Source organism: Neolamprologus multifasciatus, chromosome 17, assembly GCF_963576455.1.
Source record: "Neolamprologus multifasciatus chromosome 17, fNeoMul1.2, whole genome shotgun sequence".
NCBI lineage: Eukaryota > Metazoa > Chordata > Actinopteri > Cichliformes > Cichlidae > Neolamprologus > Neolamprologus multifasciatus.
Genome location: NC_140455.1, coordinates 33,581,724 through 33,598,568, shown reverse-complemented (window position 1 = coordinate 33,598,568; position 16,845 = coordinate 33,581,724). Strand labels below are relative to the sequence as shown.

Genomic DNA, 16,845 nt, shown 5'->3' with positions numbered 1-16,845 from the left:
CTGTTTGTCCGTGATTTAAACAGCCCAGCGCTGCTCCCAACAAAGGGAAAACCAATCCTGCAGGGAGACCTACCTCAGCACCTGTGCAGGTGAAGCCAAAGGGAAGATTTGCTTCATCATATTTTCTAGTCTTTGGCTTAGAATGAAGTTGGTTTGGAAACATATTCAGCTACTTCATCTCCTGCTTTGCCTTTGTGTGGGTGCCCGTGCTAGCAGTGTCCAAGCGTTGTTTTGGTTTTTTTTCCTCCCTTTTCATGCCGCGCCCCCCCTGCAATGGCTCTGCGCCCCCCCTAGGGGGCGGGCCCCACACTTTGGGAACGTCTGATTTAGGCCAATCCTAATTTTGCTTTGCACATAAAAAATATTCTCAGTGTCTTCCTCACAGTGAGGAATGCATCTTATTAAAGCTGGCGTTCAGTGTCCACATACACCTAAAGCTGTGGTATCATTATCGCAGTGGAACTAGAGACACTTAAACTGGTGCATTCCAAATTTTAGGGTGTCCTGGTAACTGTACTAATGATACCTTTGGCATGTAAAAATAAAATAGTGATCATGTATCATTGAGGCACTTCTGATAACATTGCAAACAATTGTTCAGCTGCTTTTTCTTTTTGTATTACTTTGTATCAATTACCGTTAAAAATGTTCTTGCCATTTGATGGCGCTTATACACAAAATACATAAATAGAGATAAATTTACGATTTACTTATAGACAAAGTTGACTGATAGCATTATTGCTATTTTTTGTGTTGATAGCAATGCGTTGTCACTCCCAAAGCGTAACATTTTACGCTAGGTGACAAATCGTCAACATATTACGTTTTTGGCTACCCACCACGTTTCTGAATGACGACCTCGGAAAAATGAGGAAATATGAGAACCATATGGACTCAATCTACACATGTTCGCTCTTTTTCTTCAAATTGCTTAGAAACACGCTATTTAACATCATTAAAGTCCTGGTTAAGTTCAGGAAAAAGGTTATGGTTAGGGCTAGGGATAAGGTTAGGTTTAGGGCTGGAATACAGGGCTGGAACGTCTATTACCGCGGGAGCGTCATTGCACTGGATTTCAGCCATAACCCGCCGCGTACCATAAGAACGCTGAAGGTCTCCTTTCGCGTTCCTCAGGAACGCCGCGGGACGTGACAAAACATCGCCATGTTACCCCTCGGGAGTGAGAACGGGCTGGTTGATAGATACTGGTACTAACAAAGGTTGTCTTATCTTAAGAATAAGGATGTAGCTGAAGAAGTTTAGGTCAAATACATCTCACAGCATCTAGAGAGGTTCGGGCTACAAACATTTATGCGTAACTGTTGAAGTCCAGCTGCTCAAAGTCATACAAAAGGGCTTTTACAATTTTTAATTCCATATCACAGGAACCTGCAAATTATAATGCTAAACGTTAGTGACTGTAATGAATGAAAACCGGTGATTTTTGGTGGAACTTTTTTTGGCTTTTTGACCTACTGGTAATATTTTTAAAAAATGCAAAAATGATGTTAAATGGTGATTATTTCCACTTAAAAAGTCAATAGGACAAATCTCCATTAATCACACTTGAAAACCAGCTGGAAATCTGTTATGTCAACCTGAAATGTCTCCGTGGCTTCATTATTAAATCTTAACATCATTCATCTGACACAAGTGTGATAACTTATCTCTCGACTGTCATCACTGATGGAGCTGTTTTATAGTTCTCGCTGTCAAAAATGACACTTGTAATATACCACTTGTACACGCGCATATATAACAGCACTCATTCCCTCATTACTGATATTTACCAGACATCACGATACATCTTCATCAGCTGAGGGTCACCCTACTGGATGGTAATTCAGAAGTTAAACAAAACCCGTTTGTGAATTGTTTAGTGACCTTGATGACAACATTCATTAGACAGATTCACAGTAATGGATTAAATAACAAAAGGAAGAGGAAAAAGGAAACTCTTGAGAGCACTGCCAGGCCTCCAGCTATTACATCTGACATGATTTTCGCTTCACCCAAGTGAATAGTTTGTTTACAATATGTCCTTTAATTTTCCCTTCTGCTCTCTTGCTTCCCCTTTGCATCTTCAAAGGCCTGCTTTACATCATTTCTGCTACATTACACTTACTGCTGCCGAGTAGTTCTGTTTATTCAGAAGTTTTTGTACTCGCACATAAACTGGAAATTTGTCAGTGACACTAGCGTTCCTCAGACATCACACAAGGACATTATTCCACAAAAGACTATATTTAAAAAATCTTAAACAGATTAGGTTAGTAGTATTAAAAGGAAAACAAATGTTTTGTAGTTCGGACAGAGCATGTTAGGGTAGAAATAGAAAACTTTTTATTGCCCACGCATGGAAGTCCAATGCAATTTAGAATGTTTGTTTTGGAGGTTTTCTTGAGAAAAATGTTGAAAATACTTGTTAGACTCAAGAATTTCCTTGAACTTTGAACTTGAAGAATGCAGTTGTTAAAAGGAGCGGCTGGGATGCTAATTCAGACGATTGTAGGGTCACGGCAACAGGTAGCAGAGGCAAAAGCTTGTCGCCATTTATCTTTGGAACGCTGTCAACATATAAAGATGGCGTCTTCAGTATAATTACACAAAACCAAATAAACACATGGACAGAGTTAGCACACCCATCTATTTATTACATCCATAATATTTGAGCTCTTTTACAGAGTAACAGGTGGAACCTGTCTGATTTATTCCCATCAAGGATTTTGTACCCTTTTTCCTATTGAAGTTTGTGCTCTACCATGATCTAAAGAGCTCTCTCAGGCCTTCAGAAAAACAGAAGAAAGAAGCTGAGGATGCCTGTGGAGACTGTGAAGGATGGTAGTTAAAATGCTATGGTTTGGGGTTGCTTTGCTGCCTCGGGGACTAGGGAGGTCGGAGTCAACGATGAATCTTTCATTAAATGAAAGATTATATGAGCCCATCTGCCAGCAAGCTGAAGCTGGAGTGGACATTTTAATATTATATGAATTTGAACCCAACTTTCGCTTGTCCATCGAGGAACAGCTGAAAAAAAGAAGAAACTTTTGGAATCGGACAGCCAAAACCAAATTTAAAACAAGTCAAAATAGATCTGAAAAGAAAAGATTTTGAAATATCCAGCAATAGTAGCACTCAAAGCGCTTTCTACTGGAAGTCTCAGGTAACCAATATTATACACACATTCATATCTTGTATCTATACCTAAACACTACTTTATCTAACATTTACACACAAACTGACACTCTGAAAGCATCAGAGACAACTTAGGGTACAGTATTGTGCGCAAGGATGCTGTGGCAAACGGGCAGGTTAAGTCAAAATTCAAGCCACCGACCTTCCGATTGGTTGATGACAAGCTCTATCACCTAAGCCAGCAGTCCCCAACCTTTTTTGCGCCACGGACCGGTTTATGCCCGACAATATTTTCACGGACCGGCCTTTAAGGTGTCGCGGATAAATGCAACAAAATAAAACCAGTACTGGTACCGAAAAAAAGAAAATTTATTCGTAACACACGTGAAAAGACCCAGGTAAACCAAGTTAACAATCAAAACGATAACAAAATAACGCTGAAAACTGATAAGAACCCTGAAAACCCTACATTTCACACCTGAGCCTCAACTCTCGCGGCCCGGTACCAAACGAGTCACGGACCGGTACCGGTCTGAGGCCCGGGGGTTGGGGACCGCTGACCTAAGCCACCGCTGCCCCCAAAATATAAATAATAGCATAATATCAATGTGCAAAATGGACAGACGACACCTGTTACAGTTCATGTGAACTACGTGCATGTAAAACATAAAGGATATAAATTACATCTCTTAGGAACACCTGTAAGGAAAAGCTTGTTAGAGAAGATGTAAAGGCAAGGGAATTCTTCAAAGTTACTAGTTTGTAAGAAGTGTTCCTCTAATCACGTCTGTTTTTATAGCTTATTTTGTGACAAGCTGAGATTCAGTAATTGTTCCAGTGGGAATAACAGCACAAACCTTTGGAAAAGCTTTACATAAAGGGACTCCGGGTTCTTTGCTCATTTGTACATATGAACAGTAATAGAAGTAAGAACTAAGAAATGGTGTTTGAAAAAACAGAAAAGTTCAGCTTGTGCCTGATGCAGAGATTATTGGGCTAGGAAAAATGACCAACATTGTCAGTCACCACTGTCCACTTGTGACATGAGAAATAATCAGGATGGTTTCAGACACCATATGACAAGCACTTCATTTCAAAGCCTACTGAACCGGGCAGGGATGCAGGAAGGCTTTAAGGAGGATCAACAATACTGATCATACAGATACTTAGCACCTCTAGATGTCTAGAGATTGATAGCCAGTGAACTGTTTAACAGGCAAACTGCAACAATAACTTTTGAAATGCATCTTCCGCAGAATGACAGGGCAATGCGCTTATGCACATATGCTGACAGTCTTTAATAGATTTCAGATTTTGAACTGTTTGAAATTGCTTTCTTTTGCCTTGTGAAACTTTGTCCCTGAAGTAAAAATAGTGAAGTTAAACATAGTTTATATTGCTTGGGTGCAGCTAGCCTTGAGGCGAAATGCAGCAGCGCCAAGTAATTCAACCTGAAGCAGCATGTCAGCAAAACACACTCAATAATAGCAATGCTTCACACGGACGTCAATTTGAAGCTCCCGTTTTACTGAGCTGACACTGTGTTCACGGTACTCGCGTTATTTGGCAATGTAGCACTCGATAAGGTATGCATATTCTATAGATTGATTGCTATATAAATATTGTTTATGGCGATAAGGTATTAACATCGAGAAGCATGCTCGCCGATGATTTGCATGCGAGGTTATTACAGCTACTGAAGGTGCCCTTCGGGGAAATTTATAGATACGGAAGCGAGCACAATTCCCACCCGTTTTATAAGACAGCGAATACGCGGTGGAAAAAAATATGATGTATGTTTGCACTACAATTCATTCTAGGTTTCACTGTTACCCATTAAAGAATACAATTTTCAATCCATGAATGCATACTGATATGAGTATGAATGTATCCTTCTTACTTTATCTCGCCCATATCCTGTAATGGTCAAGAATGTTATCTAGATACGCTCGTCCTCTACTTTGTCTTCATCCGTTCTCATCTATCTGTCTCAGTTCATCTCCTTTTCATTTTTGTGGCTCGGATTTACATGTTCATGTGGATGTGTGTTGCATGGTTTTCATCCTTTAATATTTTTTCTCAAACACAGCTTTTCAGTTGTAAAGATTGAGAGCCAAGCCAAACCACGAGGCCTTGATTAAACACCTTATCTTTAAAGGGGGTTGTAAAAGCAACCTATTACACCACATACATAATGACCCTTAGTTTGTTTGTTTTTTTCTTTTATTATCTATTTTTCCTCCAGCAGCCATTATTTTTGAGGAATCTTGTCAAGCTTTTGTTTACAATAATAATGTTTGTAAGGAAATTCCCACGGGGCACGTTTAATGTCACCGGAGATTTTCATGTTTTGAGTTAAACAAATTTCAAGTTGTCCTTTACATCACAGTTTATGACAAATGTTGTTTAAAAAGTTCATGTTCCTGATTGGAGTTGCGATCGGGAATGCAGCTTTAATTTGATGACATTTTGACTGCGTTTTCCCACTTTCTTAATATTTTTTTAAAACACAGGAAAGGAAACATGCTTCCGACGATGTTGCGTAGATGGATGAAATTTGAAATGGTTGTCACGAGTACATGCAGATGTCACATGTATTATGCTTTAGGTTTAGGGGTCTGTGTTTATGTGTATGTATATTTGTTGGATTTCCATAATGAAATATCTCCTAGAGCGTTATCTGTGGTAGCCTTTTGTTTATGTTTACATTTGTTTACGTTTATGTGCGTGTCTGGGAGATTCCGATGTTGCACGATGGTGGTTAACATGTCGTGTTTGGTTTGTTGTTAGGTAACGTGTCTGAATAACACATTAGTAAGGGATGGGACATGTAAATGCCAGACATGAAAATGAAATATTCATTTATTTACTCATTTAATATTCAGTAAATTCATCCTGGCTGCTATTATGCAATCTGGTGCTAATATGTTATCATAGAGGCTCTTTTCCAAAGCCACGGGTTTAATGTAAATTTGTGATCCTTTGATGATGCTTATTGATGATTCATTCTGCAGCATGGCTTGTCACAGAAAGCAGCTAGCTGCATATATCTTGTCTGATTTTCTATAACTCACAAACTTCTGCTGCAGCTGAAGACAATGAAGACTCCTGATAACTTAGTGGGGCTATATGATGGATGACTTACAGTCGAAAACTCAGTAAGAAATAACTGAACCCCTGAATGGAAGCTTATTTACAATTGAAAACTGCAGATATTAAAATTACCTATTGGATGGCCGTGTTTGTACGTCATGATAAATACAATTACGGGGTTCTTTTGTGATGAAAAACTATTTAATCCGAATTTTAAAAGTACTGCGCAAATATCTCTAGCCACCCATTTCATTATGTTTTCCTTCCAGTGAGTCAGACTGTCGTGCAATATCTTAAAGTGGTTTTGAGCAACAGTTCTCCAGCTTTCTAAACTTTTTCTTTGGACATTACCTGCTTTTTTGAACATTTTCAGAGGAATGTATTTTTAATCTTTAAGCTACATAAAACTGACCTATTCAAGCACAAAAAAGAGACACATCCATACATAACAGAAAAACTGAGCAAAGAAACAATTCCAAATTTTATCTTTAGATACTTTGTTACTACCAGCCTGTGTCAAAATCACATAATTTGTTTCTGATTTCTTTATTTAAATCTACAGAAAATGATACCGATGATAACACAGTTTGACAGGCATAATAATAATATTTTAGCTCCAACAAGATGATTCCAAAACTTGGCATAACTCAGTATGGTGTGCAATGTGCCCTTAATAAAAGAAATCTGAGGAAACTGAACAAGTCGAGGACAAAAGTCATATAGTACTATCTACAGCAAATTAACTGGACCTGAAAGCCATGTCCTTAAGAAAAGGGAAAAAATATCCAGCAAAGACCTGACACAGGATCTGAGAGACACATCTGGCCCTTCAGCTTGTCAGGCTCATAAGAAATGACCTCAGTGTAAGGTGGCTGCCAAGCAGCCATTCAAGAAAAATCTAAAATATGCAAAATTATACAAGGACTGGTCTGAAAATTGTTGGAAGCAGGTCTTATAGAGTGATAAATCCACATACCTTCATCAGTATGTACGGAGGAGCTCAAGAGAGTTACAACAGTGAGTGTCTACAATCATCTGCAAAACACGGTGGAGGTGCCGTCATGTTTGGGGCTGCATTTCAGCCTGTGGTGTCGATCTCAAGTACACTGCCAATGCAGTAAAAGCATGCCTGGATTATAAAACACAAATTTAAATAGTCAATCATTGATTGGTCTTCCTAGAGCCGGGATTCCAACATTGTTGAAGCATTGTGGGATCATCTTGACAGAGAACAGAACAAAAGGTAGTCAACATCCAAAGAAGAGCTTTGAATGTCTTTTAAGAAGCCTGGAGAAATATTCTGAAGACTATTTAAAGGAAAAGACAATAAAACTGAAAAACAGGTGGTCACACTGAGTGTTGACTATTAGAATTGAACAAACTCTGTGTTTGTCTTGTGTTTTCCAAGCAAAAAAACACAACATTGTACAAATATTTTTCCAATATATATCAAACCATTGTGTTATTTCTTTTCACATTACTGTGGATAGATAGACAAATAGTGTGACAGTGTAACACACAATGCCTGCAATGCAACAAGGACCCGCTCAATGCAGTGAGTACTGCCACTTTTTGGGACACAAAATATATTAAGAATGTCCAAAACAAACAAAAAATCTCCAATATTCACCAGGAAAAGTAGAATTAAAATAAGATGCTATTTGCCTTCAACTCAAGCACTAAAGACAGGGGTGACTGGGAACCTATGCCAGCGTAAGTGCAGGTGAAAGAATGCATTGCACCTCCAACAACACTTTCTTTGAATTGACAGAAGCCTGCTTCAGTTGTCAATACATTTATCAGTCTTGTCACTGTGTCTCAGTCTGTCAGTGAAGCCTAGTACGTGTTCAGCCTCTATGTAATGGCCTGAATCCTATTGCTTTTGAGAGACGAGTAGAAACTAACTAACTGGAGTCTGAAACTTCAATAAAGCAGAGCGGTGCTGGAAAAACATTTGTCATACAGCTATGACAAAATGCGCACCGAATGTCCCAGATTGTATTTAACATATGAATTGTTTTTATTTTGTTTTTTAAATCCCTTGTGGTAAAAATTTAGGTGGCGTGCTAACAAAATATATCATCCTGGTTGGAATGTTGCTGAAGGCAAGATGGCTGTAAAGCCTTCTAAATATCATTTGAGATGTTTGATTTTATTTACCTGACTGATCACAGCTCTCTCCATTTCACTCCATCTGTCTGATTCTCCCCATCTTTCCCTCATCTCTCACTGTCATCGTCTGCGTTCATACCTCTCAATTGTCCCTTTACTTCATTGCTCTTCATCTACCTCCACATCTCATCTCTCACCCCACCACCACCACATTGCTCCTTCTTTTTTCCATTTATATTTCTACATTTTTTTCACATCTCTGCTTTACCATCATTTTTCAATCCTGTTATAACTTTGCCCGTATCTGTCTTTCTCCATCTGTCATTCCCCGACCCGCTCTTCTTCTGTCTTAATCGTTACATCTTTGCATTGACTTCTCCCTATCATTTCTCTTCATCTGTTTATTTCACCCCCCGAACCCTCCCCCAGGTCACTCTCCTAATCACTCTTTTTCTCTCTGTCTCTCCTCCGCAGCTGGTATTGTTCGGAAAAAGCAATGGTGTGAGATGGTGCCGTGTTTGGAGGACGAGGGTTGCGACCTGTTAGTCAATAGATCTGGCTGGACTTGTACGCAGCCCGGAGGCCGAGTTAAAACCACTACGGTGAGTTCAGGCTCTCTTTTAATGCCTCAGGTTACATAAAACCACTCACAAGCTGGTTGATGTGCTTAGAAAACCAACTGAAGTGTACAACCAAACCAAGGACGCTTTTTTAAAACAAAATAACAGTAATTAAAAAGTAAAGGTTAAGAGAGCATTTTGACAAGCTGACTCATTGTACAGGGTGGGCCATTTATATGGATACACTGTAATAAAATGGGAATGGTTGGTGGTATTAAAGTCCTGTTTGTGGCACATTAGTATATGTGAGGGGGCAAACTCCTCAACATGGGTGGTGACCATGGTGGCCATTTAGAAGTCGGCCATCTTGGATACAACTTTTGTTTTTTCAATAGGAAGAGGGCCATGTGACACATCAAACTTGTTAGTAATGTCACAAGAAAAACAATGGTGTGCTTGGTTTCAACGTAACTTTATTCTTTCATGAGTTATTTACAAGTTTCTGACCACTTATAAAATGTGTTCAATGTGCTGCCCATTGTGTTGGATTGTCAATGCAACCCTCTTCTCCCACTCTTCACACACTGACAGCAACACCGCAGGAGAAATGCCAGCACAGGCATCAAGTATCCGTAGTTTCAGGTGCTGCACATCTCGTATCTTCACACCATAGACAATTGCCTTCAGATGACCCCAAAGATAAAAGTCTAAGGGGGTCAGATCGGGAGACCTTGGGGGCCATTCAACTGGCCCACGACGACCAATCCACTTTCCAGGAAACTGTTCATCTAGGAATGCTTGGACCTGGCACCCATAATGTGGTGGTGCACCGTCTTGCTGGAAAAACTCAGGGAACGTGCCAGCTTCAGTGCATAAAGAGGGAAACACATCATCATGTAGCAATTTCAAATATCCAGTGCCCTTGAGGTTTCCATTGATGAAGAATGGACCCACTATCGTTGTACCCCATATACCACACCAAACCATCACTTTTGTTGTTCCAACAGTCTTGGAGGGATCCATCCAATGTGGGTTAGTGTCAGACCAATAGCAGTGGTTTTGTTTGTTAACTTCACCATTCACATAAAAGTTTGCCTCATCACTGAACAAAATCTTCTGCGTGAACTGAGGGTCCTGTTCCAGTTTTTGTTTTGCCCATTCTGCAAATTCTGTGCACCGATCTGGGTCATCCTCATTGAGATGCTGCAGTAGCTGGAGTTTGTAAGGGTGCCATTTGTGAGTAGCTAATATCCGCCGAAGGGATGTTCGACTAAAGCCACTCTCCAGTGACATGCGGCGAGTGCTACGCTGTGGGCTCTTGCTGAATGAAGCTAGGACAGCCACTGATGTTTCTTCATTAGTGACAGTTTTCTTGCGTCCACATTTTGGCAAATCCAACAATGAACCAGTTTCACAAAACTTAGCAAGCAGTTTGCTAACTGCAGCATGGGAGATGGGTGGTCTCGTAGGGTGTCTTGCATTGAAATCTGCTGCAATGACCCGGTTACTGCGTTCACCAGATATCAACACAATTTCGATCCGCTCCTCATGTGTTAACCTCTTTGACATGTCAATGGCTGTGAACAAAGAGAAACTTGTAAATAACTCATGAAAGAATAAAGTTACGTTGAAACCAAGCACACCATTGTTTTTCTTGTGAAATTACTAATAAGTTTGATGTGTCACATGGCCCTCTTCCTATTGAAAAAACAAAAGTTGTATCCAAGATGGCCGACTTCTAAATGGCCACCATGGTCACCACCCATCTTGAGAAGTTTGCCCCCTCACATATACTAATGTGCCACAAACAGGACTTTAATATCACTAACCATTCCCATTTTATTACGGTGTATCCATATAAATGGCCCACCCTGTACAGTACAGCTTTGTTCTCAATAAAAGCTCTGATCTGCAAGCATAGCAAAGCCATTTCAAATCACTGTTTTCAGCCTCAGTTATTTGGCTTGAAACATTTTTACTGTTATTGACATTAGACAGTGATTGGGCTACTTCCGAACCTTTAAGAATCTGGGTTTTCAATGTGAAACACTTGAAGTTTCAATTTTACAACGCTATTTCATGGATTTAAAGAATAGAAAAAATGTTATATAATGTTATACATTCTGTCAGTCAATCTACTTAACACAAAAACTGGTGTAGTCCTCTGCTGCTTACAGCCCATCTGGTTCAGGGTTCAACATGTTGTGTGATGTACATACCTCGGTTGTAACGACTGTTTTTTTGAGTAACTGCTGCCTTAACCCAGAAAAGCTTAACCCAGAGAACTGCTGCTCACTAGATTTTTTTGTCTCATCATTTTGGGATTTTCTGTAAACCCTAGAGATGGTTGCATTAGAAAGTGCCAGCACCAACAAACCAGCAAACAAAAAAGTTCAAAGCCTCTTAAATCACCTTTCTTCCACAATCTGATGCTCCAACAGGTGGTCTATACAGTGTCCACCTACCTACCTAAATGCATTGAATTGCTAATATATGATTAGCAGATTAGATATTTGCATTAGCGAGCACTATAACAGGGATAGCTAATAAAGTGGCCACTAAGAGTATTCATTTGGATTTTACAGTCACAGACACATTTTAAGTTTCTCTATTGACTGTGCACTGTGCCAGTTGTTTGTGCAAGAAAACAAACAAAAAAATGAAGAAAAGAAAAATCATTCAAAGATGCTAACTGTACAGCTTAGAACTGAGTTTACATAAGCTGCTGAATAGAAAACTGACCTGGTATGGACACATGTATGGACACCGGTAAAGTGATAGCAGTAGATACTGTGGTGCAAGCATTTGTCGGAAGTGAGATACCAAGATGTTTTACTCTACCATATTTCTATAAATAAAGCTGAAACATTTTGACAGAATGCAGGTTACATTAAAGTAAAAAACAAATCACTCGGGAAAAAAAAGAGTAATTTTGCATCGCTAACTACAGTAACTTACTAGTAGGATTAGCAAGTAGGATGTAAATTAGCTAGTAGGATTAAAATCAGCTAATAGTTAAATATAGTACAAGGCATGTGTTCTTGTAGAAGATTACAAGAAGCAGTTCGTGTACGTGGTCCCTGAGAAATTAACATACTACAAAATACAATACAGCTAACATTAGCAAAGGATACTGAAACCATGCTTTACTTAAGCCATGTTGGCTAAAGTAAAGGAAGTTTCTAAACATATATTGCCTTATCAGATTTTTTGTACTGTCTGCCACAGATAAACTTTATATAAAAAAATACTACAACATATCTTTGCAGTTTCATATTTGTTAGCCTATTTCATTCACTTTCAGCTAGCTCATGGAATGACAAAAATGTTTTTTGAAAAACAGTATTATTTCATAGCTTCATAGCTCTTTCAAATGGCAGATAAACAATAAATTGTATTCATACAGAAATTTTAGCATCTTTTAAATTAATGTGGAAAACATTTAATATATTTATACAGAGAAGGTAACTGGAATATACTATAAATGTTAGCCAAATGCCAATGATGTCCACTGGTGTTGGCATCTAGAAAAATATTAAACATATATCATAAAAGCGTTGCCTACTATAAGTGGAAACCATGTTGGAACCCAACACTATGGTCTCTGAACACTGAGTTGAAAGATGCTAAAATGATACATTAAGCTAAGGAGAAAATTACAGGGAGGCAAGATAGATAGTCATTACAGGAAACAATCTTTTGTATTATAAATGGATCGTTCATGATGTATTGTATATATTATATAAATATTCATTAGTGCAGCTCTGAACAACGCACTTAGGTAATGCAAGAAAATGAATTTATCATCCTTGTTGCTTATTTGCAAAAAACGATGTAGCCCTGTTTAGCATAGCCATTTAAGCTCTGTTTCAGCACCTCTTTCCAGACTGTACTTGACAAGATTTCAAGTGCAGTCTGGAACCATTTCACAGCCTCCTGAAAATGTTTCTTTTCACCCTCCTTGTCTTCAGCTCATCTCCAAACTGAACGCGCTTTGTTTACTTCCTCGATGTCAGCAATTAGCTTAAATTAGGGACGCTCTTACTGTTAATGATGGCAGCAGATGGGAAGCCACGGCTTCTACTAGCTAAGATGACACCAATTCATTCACCCGCCTGTCCTCTACACCGCTGCATCCAGCTCTCCAAGTCTCCTCCTCTCCACTTCACCCTCTATTCCGCCCCTCCTTTCTCCTCCCTACCCAACAAACACCATCCTCCCATTGATTTCAACCCCCACATCTGCTTTACAAGAAGCATAAACACTGTTGCTCTCCCGCCTGTATGCACGGAGTCTATACTGTGGCAATTAAAGAGGTCTCGCTTGAGAAACATGTTACGCAACACACACACACACACACACACTCGTACACACACACATAACTGCCCTATCTGTGAATGTCAATGCGTGAACACTGAGGACCAGTGGTGTATCATTAATGCATCTGTCAAGATTTAGTCATCAGCTGACTAACTTGTTTATTCCTTCCTGTTGAGAAAACAAACATGTAAATACAGAGTGCATAAAATATAAAATGCTGAATGGTTTGCTACCAGGTTTCCTTCCTGTGTTGTGAGTCATGCGCGTCTCCGCGTGCCCAGACACAAACCCGAACGTTAACCCAGTTGCGGAGACTGCGGTGACAGCCGTTACAAGTTCCAGCTACAGTGCAGCTTGTTATCTGGGCAGGTTATCCCACACACATACTGCATGCGCACACTGTAGCTGTAACATTTATTATACGTGTCAGATAAAATATCGTATGAGGTGTTGCAAATCTTGGTGCTCACAGTGTGACGGAAGGGCTAATGGCATGTGCATTCAGGCTTGCATGCTAACGGGCTCTAACTGATGACTGCTATTGTGGGTTTTCCATACTGGTATCCGTGACCATGTACCCCTACTTTGTTGCACAGGGTAGCCCTGCATGCTCTGGCCTACATGTACTTTTCTTATCCTGCTCAGGATGTCACTCAATGTAGTTCTCATCCGCAGGATGTGACAGGTATTTCGTGCGTGCTTCATTGGCTACTTTAAACTTGGTGACAGCCAGTCAAATGGCTGGACAGCTATGCGCACTCATCTGTGCCAGTCCAGGCGTGTGTGTGTGTGTGTGTTTACGTGGGTTCTACCAGCTTTCACTGTCAGGGAGTATAATAACTGCCAACAAGCAGACTCGGGTCATTGTTTAAAACTCTTCTTAAAATGTATGAATTTTTTCAACACCTTCAAACTCAGTCACATGGAGAAATCTCTAAAATGACGTTTACTTCTCAGGCTTAAGTTTAAGGGCAATTCTAGCAAGCCCAAAAATTACAATAACCTCTTGTTATCTGCTCACCCAAAGGGGAGTCACTCACAAAAACAAAAACCATTTACTCCCTTCCATGTTTAACTTTGAACAAATAACGCCTTCCCTGAGGCTTTTCAAGGTTAAACCCAAACTGCAGCCGCCCCACTGTTGCCCAAGGTTGACTGTTAGCTGTGCACGGTCCACTGAGCATGTCTGACCTGTCCGTCAGGTGTTTGTGCGAAAAAACCTAAAAACATCAATGCAGACAAACAGACATATCCCTCATGGGTATTTGACTAAGCCAAGTCAATCTGACTCAGCCCTCGTAACCCCATAAAGGGTTATTTTGAACAAATGTCAAAAGGCAGTTTGCGTGTATTGGTCAAATGTTTGGGAGTTTGTGTTTTCTCTGTCAACCAGAGGGTTTGGGGAAGGGAGGGGCTTGTTGTTCAGGGTGATGCCGCTGACCTCCTCTCTAACTTTACTCGGCAACACAGCAGCGTGAGTTGCAAGAAGATTAGACGTAATGCCGCGCGTCCTCTCTCGACCTACACAACGTCACTCATCTCAGCGGTCACCGTTTGATACGCTTCGGAGTAAAAATAACTTCCTCGCCTGCCGCCTGTCTCGTTCCCAGGCATTCAGGCGTTTTTCTCTTTTCGGTTTTTCCTCTCATCCTCGCCCTCGTCCCCTCTCTCTCTCCAGGCATTTATCTTACTCTGACCCCGCTTTGGAGAGTACACAGTTGTTCCTGTCAATAAAACTACAGTATGGATTTCTCAGAGGCCGGCTCTAGAAGAAACGCACGAAGATTGATATGTGCGTAGCTCGGTGTTGACAGTGACGTTTTTTGAGGGAGGTTACTTTTAGCAGCGTTGCACTTTAACCACAGCTGAATAGGACGCATATCAAGCAGAAGTAGAGCTGTGAAGCTCCAGCATATCATTTATTTCAGAATCAGGTTTCTCACTGATAACAATGACAAGTTTCTCCTCTGAAGGATTGACCTAACAGAATATGAAATTCTACAAAAATATGCTCTAAGACTGTAAACAAGCTCCCCGGAGATTTACTCGACTGCGCTGATGAGCCGCGTGTTCGTCATCACCTTGTTTTTTTTCCCCCGTCACCTCAGGATATTATTGCATCTGCCAATATATGTAGCACATCCGCACTAATGTAAGGCGATAAATATGCACTTACATCAGCTTTCGTTGAGAATGATCTGCCAAAACATAACTGATGTGACAAATGTTTTACTGTGCTGGCAAACGACTAGCTCGTTCATTCTGTGCACTGGCCTTTTAATATGGCTGAGTTTATACACATCTCCCTGCTGACTGGCCTCACACACTTGCCAACAAAGTTTAGAATATAAATAGCAGCACATTTAATTCAGTTTTCTTATCTAATAACTGTATTGTCATACTGTTGAATCTGCAGTCTCCCTTGTCCGTGTCCGTGTGATGTACATTTGTGTCCAGGTAAGGTTACAGCGAGTAACCGTGCAGAGAATTACAACAAGCTATTGTGTGCTCACGTGCTCCCTCCTGCATGCTCTGTCCACGCAGCACTCTAGCCTTACCTGAACAGAGCATTGCTCATGTTATGTGCCGAGAAAGTAAACATTCGGACAATGTGCTGACTTCATTCTCCTGATACGGTGCAGAGCTCCTGGGTGAAAATGGGTTTGTAACAATTGATAATACAGAAAATACAAATCCAATGTAAATCTACCCATTCTGCTACTTGTTCAAATAATATGTTTTTCATTACTAAACATTTAAGTTAGTTATGTTAGAAAGAGTACTATTCCAACCACAATTTGAATTACAGCTACAGTTCCAAGAATATCCTGTAAAGTATATATGGGTTTTAGTCAAAACATATTACTTCCATCCAGAAGACAATGTTAAACCACATCTATTACAACAGCATGGCAAGAATCTGGGTGCTGAACTCGGGTGCCTGCAGTCCAAACCTTTCACTAATTGAAAATGAAAGGACTGTTGAGCTGCTAGAATCCTGTATCAGACAATAATATGACAACGTTCGTGTACCAGAGGTTCAGCAATTGGTCTCTTCAGTTCGAAGACATTTACAGACTTTTGTCCACAGTGGTAAATATGGCTCCACCTATGCTTTTTTGGAACAGAGGTTGTACATGACACTGCATACAACTCTAATTCAAATTATAAAACATGATTTTTTCATGGTTGTTAATGGCTTATACGTTGATCACCGGCTGCTGACTTTTTAATGAGGCATATTGCTTCTGTCAGTCATGTATGAAACCATCCTATTAACATTAATTGTCTTTTATTTTATTCTCAATTTAGCCAGATGTGTAAAAAGATCTGGCACATGTAAGATATTAACCAATAAATTCAATTTTAGCTTTAGTGTACTGCAAATAGGGCTGCCACAAACGATTATTCTGATAGTCGACTAGTCACCGATTATTTTTGCGATTAGTCCACTAATCAGATCATGCATCCATTGAACGTACAGCTTTTTGCACCAGCAGCATCTGCTCTTATATAACTATCATTAGCTTACAGCTTTAAGTGTTTAAGGTATGTGCTAACTAAAAATAAAGACAAAATGATAGTTTATTAAATTTTAATGACATTTGCAGATTGTTTCGGTGGA

At 39.9% G+C, this 16,845-nt stretch overlaps 1 protein-coding gene across 4 annotated transcripts in view; it reads left to right on the top strand.

The window, feature by feature from the left end:
- Positions 1-16,845, top strand: part of LOC146499717 (chemokine-like protein TAFA-5) — a 181,121-nt gene that overhangs the window by 150,468 nt on the left and 13,808 nt on the right. For all 4 annotated transcript variants that reach the window (XR_014870391.1, XR_014870392.1, XR_014870393.1 and 1 more), the window contains one exon: positions 8,815-8,942. Coding sequence is in view for 1 of the 4 variants with exons in the window: in XM_085138845.1 (XP_084994971.1) it covers positions 8,815-8,942 (128 nt within the window). In the remaining 3 variants the exon portion in view is untranslated. The remainder of the gene's footprint in view (positions 1-8,814; positions 8,943-16,845) is intronic.